Raw genomic sequence first — 11751 nt, forward strand, 5'->3', positions numbered from 1 at the left:
GGTCTAGAGCTGCTCGTTAGCGTCCAGAGCGGGTCGTTAGCGTCTGGAGTTGCGTCATTCTAAAAAGATGTAATTGCATAATGCCTTTGCTATACTTTTCCCCCTGATTGATTAACGAGGGAAGCTCTTCGAGCACTATGCTAACTGGTGTATCGCAGAGCAACAGAAGGACCGCCTCCTCTCACTATGAACTCTGGGAAACAGGCTGGTGACAACTTGGTTTATTTGTGTGTGAATGGGAGCTTTGGTCACATAGGAGTGGAAAACATTCATTTACAGTGCACTAAAAAAATATGGGGGGGGGGGAGGGGGGACACATCCATGTTTTCTTTACAATAAGGGACATGAATCTACATTAAGGCAAACACACTGAAGCACGATGAGATGGGGTCGCTTCAGCCAAAATCAAGACACAAAATTAATAATGGAAGGATTACGATGCAGATCATTAATAACCAATACAAAAATGTACAAGTTTTAGTGAAACATTAATAATAACAGTATAATAATAACAGTAACAATCAGCTGGACTCACAGCACCACTCCCCCCCCCCCCCCGGGACACGCTGAGCACGCTCAGCTGGGCGGAGCGCTAGCTAGCGGCTAGCTTAGCACGACGACTAGCAACGGGGCGGCGGGTAAGTCGCCCTGCGCTGGTGGTAGTGCTAAGCTTGTGGCTAGCTCAGCGGTATAACCAATACTGTTAAATCGATTTGTATTGGTGCGGCTAGCCTGGCGCTAGTGATAGGAGCTGTAGGCGTAGCAGGCCAGACCAGGAACTAAAAGGCTGCTGGGAGGATCCTGTTCTGTGCAAGAATACGGGTGTAGTAAATGTATACTGGCACAGTACCCAGGAGAGTACAGGTGTAGTGGCTGTATACTGGCAAAGTACCCAGTAGAGTACAGGTATTGTACCCAGTATCTGTACTCAACTGGGTGGTACTTGTACTGTACAGGGTAGGGTAGAGGGTAAGGTACCCTGTACAGTATGGTGGCGCTCTTATAGTGATGGCTCCAGAAGATGTACAAATTAAAATACAATCCCAGACAAACTGTCTCACACAGAACAACTGCAGGGGTTTTGCGTTGGGACGGTGGTGGTGATGGAGGAGGGTGGAGTTAGGTGTCGCCCTTCAGGATGCCCAGACAGCTCTGCAACAACTGGAGGTGACCCTGTAGGAGGAGAGATGTCAGTCACCTAGCAACCACCGACCATCAAACTCATGGTGAAACCACTCAAGGAGACGCTCACTATTTAGGGCCGGTTTAGCATTACTGCAGGGTTGAGTTAGTTCAGGGTGTACTAGATACATGTCCAGTACAGTCTAGCATTAACAGTATTGAGTTGGTTGGGTAGTTCAGGGTGTACTAGATAAATGTCTCGGTAGGTTCTCCTTTTTTGTATAATTTCGCCCTGCTAGACACAACAGGAGGAACCCGACCAACTGTTGCCGTTTACCCTCTAGAACCCAAACTGGCACTAGCTTGTTGAGTTTCAGATCACAGATCACCTTACCTTTGCATGTTTGAGCTCCAGCTCCGCCAGCTCCACCAGGTTCTTCCTGAATGCGGCCACTCGTCTCGTCTTGAAGTCAACAAGCTCTGGACACACAAGACAAACGGATCAGACGCCCGCATGCTGCTTTTCACACTCGTCTCATGCCTTAGTCGTACCTTAAGACGTACCCTAAAGCCAGGAGTGAGCTGCGCTACCCCTGGGGTCATGGACCCTTCTGCGACCACCTTCCCACCGGACGGCTAACCATGGCTTATGAAAGTCTCACCATACCTCCCGCTACCGACGGTTGTAGGACCTTGTTTTAGTGCGTTCCAGTACTACTAATGCTACAGTACTACTAGTTGCAGCATGTCACAGTACTACTAGTCATATTATGCTACAGCAGTATTGGTTGCAGCACGTCACAGTACTTATAGTCATAGTATGTGACAGTACTATTTGGCGTTTCAGTACTGCTAGGCGTCACGGTGACGCCTAGCAGTACTGAAACGCCAAATTGTACTGTCACAGTACTAGTAGTCATAGTATGTTACAGGACTACAAGGTGTTGCAGTATGTCACAGTACTTCTAGTCGTAGTATGTCATAGAACTTCTAGGTGTTGCAAGATGTCGTAGTATGTCAGTACTACTAGGTGTTGCAGAATGTCATAGTACTACTAGGTGTTGCAGAATGTCATAGTACTACTAGGTGTTGCAGAATGTCGTATGTCATAGTACTACTAGGTGTTGAAGAATGTCGTATGTCGTAGTACTACTAGGTGTTGAAGAATGTTGTATGTCGTAGTACTACTAGGTGTTGAAGAATGTCGTATGTCGTAGTACTACTAGGTGTTGAAGAATGTCGTATGTCGTAGTACTACTAGGTGTTGCAGAATATCGTAGTATGTCATAGTACTACTAGGTGTCGTAGTATGTCATAGTACTACTAGGTGTTGTGGCAGTACCTTGTTTGGCGGACTCTGAGATCTTCTCAAACTTGTGGCAGCAGAGTTGCTGGCCGGTCTCCGCCTGCAGCACGTCTTTGTTCTTGGACCGGGCTTTGTCCAGCGCCTTGTTGGCGTTCTCGTAGTCCACCAGCGCCCGACCCCGCCTGTACAGCAGGTCCTGACCAGCACCACAGAACCATTAGAGCTACTGGACCAGCATCACACAACCATTAGAGCTACTGGACCAGAACCACAGAACCATTAGAGCTACTGGACCAGAACCACAGAACCATTAGAGCTACTGGACCAGAACCATTAGAGCTACTGGACTAGCACCACACAACCATTAGAGCTACTAGACCAGCATCACACAACCATTAGAGCTACTGGACCAGAACCATTAGAGCTACTGGACCAGCATCACAGAACCATTAGAGCTACTGGACCAGCATCACACAACCATTAGAGCTACTGGACCAGCATCACACAACCATTAGAGCTACTGGACCAGAACCATTAGAGCTACTGGACCAGCATCACAGAACCATCAGAGCTACTGGACCAGCATCACACAACCATTAGAGCTACTGGACCAGAACCATTAGAGCTACTGGACCAGCACCACACAACCATTAGAGCTACTGGACCAGAACCACAGAACCATTAGAGCTACTGGACCAGCATCACACAACCATTAGAGCTACTGGACCAGCATCACACAACCATTAGAGCTACTGGACCAGCATCACACAACCATTAGAGCTACTGGACCAGAACCACAGAACCATTAGAGCTACTGGACCAGAACCACAGAACCAATAGAGCTACTGGACCAGAACCACAGAACCATTAGAGCTACTGGACCAGAACCATTAGAGCTACTGGACCAGAACCATTAGAGCTACTGGACCAGAACCATTAGAGCTACTGGACCAGCACCACAGAACCATTAGAGCTACTGGACCAGCACCACAGAACCATTAGAGCTACTGGACCAGAACCACAGAACCATTAGAGCTACTGGACCAGAACCATTAGAGCTACTGGACCAGCATCACAGAACCATTAGAGCTACTGGACCAGCATCACAGAACCATTAGAGCTACTGGACCAGCATCACACAACCATCTATTCACCTGGTACTCAGGTAGTACTAGTATCAGTAGTACCTTAGCAGCCTGGGACTCTCTCAGGTAGTACTAGTAACAGTAGTACCTCAGCAGCCTGGTACTCAGGTAGTACTAGTAACAGTAGTACCTTAGCAGCCTGGTACTCAGGTAGTACTAGTAACAGTAGTACCTTAGCAGCCTGGTACTCTCTCAGGTAGTACTAGTAACAGTAGTACCTTAGCAGCCTGGTACTTTCTCAGGTAGTACTAGTAACAGTAGTACCTCAGCAGCCTGGTACTTTCTCAGGTAGTACTAGTAACAGTAGTACCTCAGCAGCCTGGTACTCAGGTAGTACTAGTAACAGTAGTACCTTAGCAGCCTGGTACTCAGGTAGTACTAGTAACAGTAGTACCTTAGCAGCCTGGTACTCAGGTAGTACTAGTAACAGTAGTACCTCAGCAGCCTGGTACTCTCTCAGGTAGTACTAGTAACAGTAGTACCTCAGCAGCCTGGTACTCTCTCAGGTAGTACTAGTAACAGTAGTACCTTAGCAGCCTGGGACTCTCTCAGGTAGTACTAGTAACAGTAGTACCTTAGCAGCCTGGTACTCAGGTAGTACTAGTAACAGTAGTACCTTAGCAGCCTGGTACTCAGGTAGTACTAGTAACAGTAGTACCTTAGCAGCCTGGGACTCTCTCAGGTAGTACTTCAGTAAATCTGCTAGCTTCAGGTCTTCGTCTGCTGCAACGCGGGCCTCGATCTTCTGCACAACACAACATCCACACACATTTATGTATATGTATTAAATACATATTATGCACGCGTCTCTTATACAAGTTCAGATCTGAATACCATGATATACACAAGGTAAGATCTATAACGTAATGTACACAAGGCAAAATCTATGTATACAAGGTAAGATCTATATTTCTTGTATCCCTTAAGCTTACTTTTAAGTACAACTTTCTGATTTTTGAGATGGGCGTAAAAACTCGATTTACATTCTAATAAATACTAGTAAATATCAATAATCACATACCCGTGTCTTTTCCAGCAACTCTGACACTTTTAGGAAGAACCTGGAAAACATTTGAGGACGTTTTAATTATGTAGAATTATATTGTCACACACCAGGGCATGTGTAACACACACACACACACACACACACACACACACACACACACACACACACACACACACACACACACACACACACACACACACACACACACACACACACACACACCTCTACTGCAACATGCTGACAGACAGACAGACAGACAGAGAGGCAGACAGACAGGCGAAGCCTACTTGCAGACGTCTGTGGAGTCCTGCGTTCCTAACGTGTAGAGTGAGGAGGAGATTCTGTTGATGTCATCAGCTGCATCTGAACACACAATATAAGGCACACAGTTAGTCCTGCGGTTATCTGGATCCTACTAGTAATAAGTCCTACTGAGTTACGGCAGAACCACTGATCCAGAAGTCCTACTGAGCTAACCCTATCGCCCACTGCATCCGTCAAACGGACGGATCCCGTTGACTTTGAATGGGGTGGAGCCGCAATGCAATGTGGGTCCATCCGTTCCGTTGGATCCGTCGGCTCCGTCAAGAAAGTTGAAAAATGTTTAACTTTTCAGGCAGCAACGGATCCGTCATCCAATCAGATCACGTATGCTCGGGCTTGGCTGACGGATGCCTCTGCAAAGACTACTCCCCCATCCGTCAGCCACGCCTTCCGCCATCCGTTGACGGACGGTGCAGTGTGTAGACGGCGTTACAGCAGAACCTCTGATCCAGCAGGCCTACTGAGTTACAGCAGGACCTCTGATCCAGCTGTCCTACTGAGTTACAGCAGAACCTCTGATCCAGCAGTCCTACTGAGTTACAGCATTGTGAGACAAGTACTACGTATTGAGTACTACGTGTTGGCACTGTGATGTTACCAGGGAAGTAACTGGGAGACGGCTGAAGGCGACCTACTTTTGTGTGAGCGGATCATCTTGTCGGACTTGAGCGAGGCGTCCTTCACGCGGTTGTGGTACTCCAGCAGGAACGTCTTCTCGTGCTCGAAGAAGTCGTCCACGTCCTGGGAGAGGAGACAACCGGCTTAGAGACCACCACTAGAGAGCCTGGCAGGAGGTCTGAACCCAGGGACCCCCCCCCCCCCCCCCCAAGGAGCCTGGCCCTCAGGGCCCACTGACACTGACCCGAAACACCTACACAACATCCCATGCCTCATCAACATTACATCACCAGGTGGGTGATGTCACGGGGGATTTGTTGACGGCGAAATGACTTGGTCTGAGGGGGCAGCGAGTATGTGGCCCGTATCAACAAACGTGAAATAAGGATAATCAATAATCAAATGTAGATATTTTTGGAGTGCGGCACTGTAGCCCGGGGTATGTGCTGGGTCCAGACGCGTGGTCTGATGAACGCCCCACAAGAGAACATCTCCATCTAGATAAAGATGGTCTGAGAAACGCTGATCTACAGTGTAAGCGTGAGTGAGTGAGTGAGTGAGTGAGTGAGTGAGTGAGTGTTCACGCTGGGACCCACCTTGACGCCGGCCACCAGCACTCCGTCCGCGGACTTGACCACGTTCTTGAAGAAGTCCTCCAGCTTCTCCTTCTTGTTCTTTCCTCGCACGCTCAGCTGTCAAACAACCAATCAACCGCCAGCTCATGGCACGTAACCAATAGGAGAGGGGCATTTCTCAAAATCATCCTCACCAGTTTACCAATCAGAGATCAAATGCGATGATGCACGATGATGCTTCATCATCTATCATCATCATCATCCCCCTCCCCCTCAAGAGCGGGGAAGGAGATGATGATGCATCAATTCAATTCATTTTATTTGTATAGCCCTTTTAAAGGGCTTAACAGGCCAAATATTTATAATGATTCATGATGATTAATATCATCATGCCTCATCATCCCCCTCCCCTCCAGACTGGGGAGGGGGAGGTCTGGCTTAGCCCTGCAGCCCTGGGGGTTAGACAGTCCGGGGTCCCACTGAGCAGAAGGGGACTCACGTCTTGGTTGTACTCCAGGAAGACGTGGAAGTTGAGGTCTTTCTTCAGGACGGGGTGGGCTGCCACGCGACACAGGAACACCTCGTGCATCGCTACCGTCTTCTTGAAGATGGCCAGGTACTCCCTGAAACATCGGGCTCACTGGGGTCAGGGTTCACCCCGCTAGGGTCAGGGGTTATGGGGTCAGGGGGTTAAGGGTTTAAGGTGACTCACGCCTCCAGCTCCTGCTTCATCTTGGTGAACTCCTCCTTGGTCATGGAGCCCTCCCCCTCCCCCAGCTTCTGGAGCTTCTCCCGGGACGCGTCGAAGTCTGGCCTTGGGGGCGCAGGGGGGATCTAGGGACCACCACAACATGAGACGGCCGGTCTGGACTCGACAGGTGGTCTGAAGTCTAAATACACTACCTGTGGAACACAGACCTGGTCTGTACTCTACAGGTAGTCTGTGGTTTGTACTGTACACGTAGTATGTAGTCGTCTGTACATTCAGTCTGTGGTTTGTACTGTACACTAGGTGCTAGTTTAGCATTTGGCTAGCGCTAGGCTAGGATAATTAGCTCTTACGATGTAGCCGGCGTAGTCCTCGTTCTCCACAAAGGAGTCATGGAGCCAGATGAACTCCTCGTGTTGTCGGACCACAGAGAACTCGTTCTGCTTGAAGTTAGGGAGCGTGCTCTGCGGAAACAATTTCTGTTAGCACTCTGGGGGCTAGCACTCTGGGGCCCAGTAATGTTCTGTTAGCACTCTGGGGGCTAGTAATGTTCTGTTAGCACTCTGGGGGCTAGCAATGTTCTGTTAGCACTCTGGTGGCTAGTAATGTTCTGTTAGCACTCGGGAGGCTGGTATCCTGTTAGCACACAGGTTAGGTATTTGGCGCTATAATCACCAAAACGACCAAACATTCCTTTCCAAAAATGGATAAACACTCCTTTCCAAAAGTACCAAATCGCACTGATATTACCGACATCTTTCAAAGAATGCTAAATAAGCAGTATATCAGTACACGAAAAACCCTTTCCAAAGACTAAAGTGCATGTTTACCTTGGTGTGAACTGTGAACTTGACCTTATCTCGCTCACTCAGGGCATCAGAGATGTCCACCTGCAGAGTGGCGTCCGTCTGCAGGTCCACATTCACAGCCCTGGGCTGGGGAGAGCGAACCGGGGACATTAAACACAGAATCCTGTTAACCCGCAACCAGTAACACACTGTTATCAGGTCTGATAAAGGGAATATCTCAATCACATGTAGATTTAGCATCACAAGTAGAGGTGATTAGTCATTACATGTAGAGATGATTAACCATCACATGTAGAGATGATTAACCATCACATGTAGAGGTGATCAACCATACCATGTGCAGGTACTTTACGATGTAAACACTATCACAATATAATTTGGTGGTATAACTGGAGATTATTATGTACTGCTTATGACCTAGCCAAATGTTAACATGATTAGTGCTATAATTGATTCAATAAAAAAATCGAATCTAAACGATGAGTGAAACATCGAACCTAAATGAAAAATAACAGAATTATCTGCCTCAGTCGCTGGTCCCGCAGAACCAATCACAATCACATGATAATGAAACAATTAATGAATGATTTGACCAAAGAAACGAGTTGATGGGAGCCTCGTGACGTAGGCGCCAGCAACAAAGTTCTCAACAAACCCTTTGCTTATAGGAGAAGGTTCTGGAGCAGCTGCCTAGTGCCTACCAAGTATTAAATAGGGACGCATACTGACGCAATCAATGCAACGGATGAGACTGTCGCCACTGATGCATAGCCAAGTCTTTTTAACATGTCTCCTAATCAGGTCTCCGAAACACGTCTCAAAAACACGTCTCCTCAACATGTCTCTTAAACCACGTCTTCTAAACATGTCTCCTTAAAAAATGACTTCTAAACCGCATCTCCTGATCATGTCTTTTAAACATGTCTCCTCAACAATGTCTTATCAACAATGACTCTCCTATGAACAATGTCTTCCAAACAATCTCGACAAAACAGTGCAGTCCACGACATGTCCCGTCCAAACCCCAGACCCATCCAAACCTCAGACCCATTCATCCCATCTCTTCCTCCCCGGCCTGTGTGTTGACTTCCCGTCTGTCTGTCTGACAGATGTGTTGACGCTGGTCAACACATCCCCCAGCTGACAATAACGTTAGCTTACCTAGGCTAACTAGCGAGCTAGCCAGGCTAACCAGCTCCACTACAGGCGTATCTACGACCCTGACCCACCTCCACCTGCACCACGCCTCTCCGTGGCCGCTACACAGGACATCCGTGTTCAACAGATGAAGGTTATTGATAAGTAAGAGCGATAAGAGACGAGAGGAGGAGGAAGGAGGAGGAGGAGGAGAACTTACTCCTCGGTCTTCTTCGGAGAGGAAGTCTGGGCCGTCGTCCAGCCCTTCCTGCTGTATGGAAACAGACACAACATCAACAACAACAACTGGTCCGCAGCGGGGGGCCACCATGGGTCCGCTGGCCGACGAGCGGTTCTAAAAGCTAATAAAGTAGAGAACATTAGAACCCACCATCATGGCTGCTTACGGGTGGAGTACGGACTGAGCCCGGGAAGTCATGTGACGTGACGTCGCGGGGTGGGCGGGGCCACAAAACCCAGGTGACATCCCCATCAAAACATGACTTTATTGATTGTTTATTATTTAATGACAATAGGACATATTCCACAACAAATTGAAATACACGAAGCAGCACAGGTGACATTCCCATCAAAACATGTCTTTATTTGTTATTTATTATTTAATGACGACAGGAAATATTCCTCAACAAAGAGGAATACACGAAGCAGCACCATCAGTCATGCCTTAGTGAGGATGCCAAACAATAAAAAACCCGGAAAGTAAATCAAACTCAACAAACGTTCAAAATGGACATGAATGGGAAAAGCAGCCTATTGATGTCTGACTGTCTGTGTTCCGCAGGACGGCCGGTAGATGGCGCTCTAGAACCATTCTTCAAATCTATCACGCATGCGCTGAAAATGAACGTTTCTGGATTGCGATGTAAACACTAGACTAGTAGTTGTAAATGTGTAGGAAATAGATGCAGACTCATTTATAGAGGTGTCTCATATACATTTGGCCATTTAAGTCATTCTTAAATGGCCAACTGAATCATTCAGAATCTTTATCAGATGTATTCGTGTGTGTGTGAGAGAGAGAGAGAGAGAGAGAGAGAGAGAGAGAGAGAGAGAGAGAGAGAGAGAGAGAGAGAGAGAGAGAGAGAGAGAGAGAGAGAGAGAGAGAGAGAGAGAGAGAGAGAGAGAGAGGAGTGTGTGTATGTGTGTGTGTGTGTGTGTGTGAGAGAGAAGTGTGTGTGTGTAATTTGAGTCCTTTCGTTCTGCTATTTATGGTTACCACATGCTGTTGTCTTGTCATCCTCCACACACAGACCATCCCCATCATCATCGTCATCATCAGTGAGGCCATGGTCTATAAAAAGCTTGTGAAACATTTGTTAAAATATTGAGGCACTTCGAAAATGTGGAATGAAACTGCCAGATGAGACTTCAAAATAAAAGCCTTTCGGTTCAATACTTAGTTAATAAATTATAAAAATGATTAAAGTAAAAAACAAAATGTTTTACTCTTCCGAAGTTCGGTGCATTAGTTTTCATATTTTTTTATAAGTTTGCGTGTGTGTTTGATTCCAGAATCTTTCTAAGTGCCTAAATAGTATACAATTGAACCGTGCTTTCATTTTGAAGTGAGAGGAGAGCTAGAGGACTGACTACTATCATTATCATTAGGAACATCGTCGAAACCCATTATCGTAGAAAACATTTAGTAACTAATTATCACTACCATATATCATTAGTTATTATAAATAATTATTTAATACTAGTACTATATAACTACTATATATATTCTTAATAATGAAAGTTCAGTTATTATCACTAACAATGTATCTAATTATCCTTAATAAAATGCTATTTATGGAATTATATAACACATAATTCAGAGAATCTGACCCATCATTTTTATCAATATGAAAAAAACGATCCCCTCATTATCGTTCAGATCAATTCATTTCATTCTTAGTTTTCACAGAACAGAAGCGCCGGGAGGCAGTTTCTCGTATCGGTCACTGGTTTTATTGCAACGTTTCCTCGGTTAGATCAATACATTTCATCCAGGTTCCAGCATGTGTGCGTGATGTAATGCCATCATCAAGTCGACATCAACAGTGTTCTTAAAAAAAAAGGCGAGCTGATCTAGGCGGGTTCAGATTGAGTAGCGTTTACATTCAAGATCAAAATAAGGCAGCGACCCGGCAGAACGCTGCTCTGGGGTCAGGGGGAGGGAACCCTTCCCTCCTGCTCTCTGGTCGCGTGGGACACCAACAGTGCTCAGCAAGGAGGATATGAATGCATAGCTTAACAAGGCTTGTGGTGCCTCCACTTCCTGTCCAAATAAATACAATCCTATGAAATCCTCAGTGCAAAATCCTGAATGATTTAAGAGCGGGCGGACAGGAAGGCACACAGACAGACAGACAGACAGACAGACAGACAGACAGAGAGACGGAGAGACGGACAGAGAGACAGACAGACAGACCGACAGGCTGCAGACAAGACACCTGTCTCAGAGCTTTGGAGTTATCATTCCTTTATATTGACTTTGGCAGAGCTGGGGCGTGAGGAGGTGCTCCAGACGAGGAGGTGCTCCAGACGAGGAGGTGCTCCAGACGAGGAGGTGCACCTAGACGAGGAGGTGCACCTAGACGAGGAGGTGCACCTAGACGAGGAGGTGCTCCTAGACGAGGAGGTGCACCTAGACGAGGAGGTGCACCTAGACGAGGAGGTGCACCTAGACGAGGAGGTGCTCCAGACGAGGAGGTGCTCCAGACGAGGAGGTGCTCCAGACGAGGAGGTGCTCCAGACGAGGAGGTGCACCTAGACGAGGAGGTGCTCCAGGCGAGGAGGTTCTCCTGGACGAGGAGGTGCACGGGGAGCAGGACGCTTCATCTGTCATCTTGCAAAACCAACCAATGAAAACAGAGTCAAGATGACGGTCCTTCAACTCGAAGAACAAGGAGGTGAGGAGGAGGAGGAGGAGGACGTGAGGAGGAGGAGGAGGAGGAGGAGGAGGGGACATAGAGGGAGGGGGGGGGGGGGGGG

The 11751-nt window shown here is 47.3% G+C and overlaps 1 protein-coding gene and 1 long non-coding RNA gene across 3 annotated transcripts; both read right to left on the reverse strand.

Moving 5' to 3' along the window:
* Positions 1-206: 206 nt before the first annotated feature.
* snx6 (sorting nexin 6) lies at positions 207-9211 on the reverse strand. Of its 2 annotated transcripts, none has more exons than XM_030357341.1 (14): positions 9143-9211; positions 8972-9022; positions 7636-7740; positions 7159-7269; positions 6809-6930; positions 6596-6719; positions 6118-6213; positions 5539-5644; positions 4867-4942; positions 4595-4634; positions 4232-4318; positions 2465-2624; positions 1517-1602; positions 207-1173 (listed from the first exon to the last, which is right to left on the reverse strand). In XM_030357341.1, exons 1-14 carry the CDS (start codon positions 9146-9148, stop codon positions 1120-1122), a joined length of 1224 nt encoding a protein of 407 aa, XP_030213201.1. In that variant the 5' UTR covers positions 9149-9211; the 3' UTR covers positions 207-1119. The 2 variants fall into 2 exon arrangements, with proteins under 2 accessions (XP_030213201.1, XP_030213202.1); XM_030357342.1 differs by having other exon boundaries at positions 8972-9019; positions 9143-9196.
* A 1491-nt stretch (positions 9212-10702) lies between these two features.
* LOC115544419 (uncharacterized) lies at positions 10703-11742 on the reverse strand. The gene is made up of 2 exons (XR_003976855.1): positions 11580-11742; positions 10703-11526 (listed from the first exon to the last, which is right to left on the reverse strand). It is a non-coding gene; the product is annotated as an uncharacterized LOC115544419 (long non-coding RNA).
* Between the last annotated feature and the right edge of the window lie 9 nt (positions 11743-11751).

Source organism: Gadus morhua, chromosome 5 (assembly GCF_902167405.1).
Source record: "Gadus morhua chromosome 5, gadMor3.0, whole genome shotgun sequence".
Lineage (NCBI taxonomy): Eukaryota > Metazoa > Chordata > Actinopteri > Gadiformes > Gadidae > Gadus > Gadus morhua.

Bases quoted from the DNA above. Each gene is read 5' to 3' on its own strand.
- snx6 (XM_030357341.1), bottom strand. The intron at 6,931-7,158 runs GTAAGAGCTAAT...GGTGGTCCCTAG, and splicing joins AGGACTACGCCGGCTACATC to ATCCCCCCTGCGCCCCCAAG. The intron at 4,319-4,594 runs GTATGTGATTAT...TGTGTTGTGCAG, and splicing joins AGTTGCTGGAAAAGACACGG to AAGATCGAGGCCCGCGTTGC.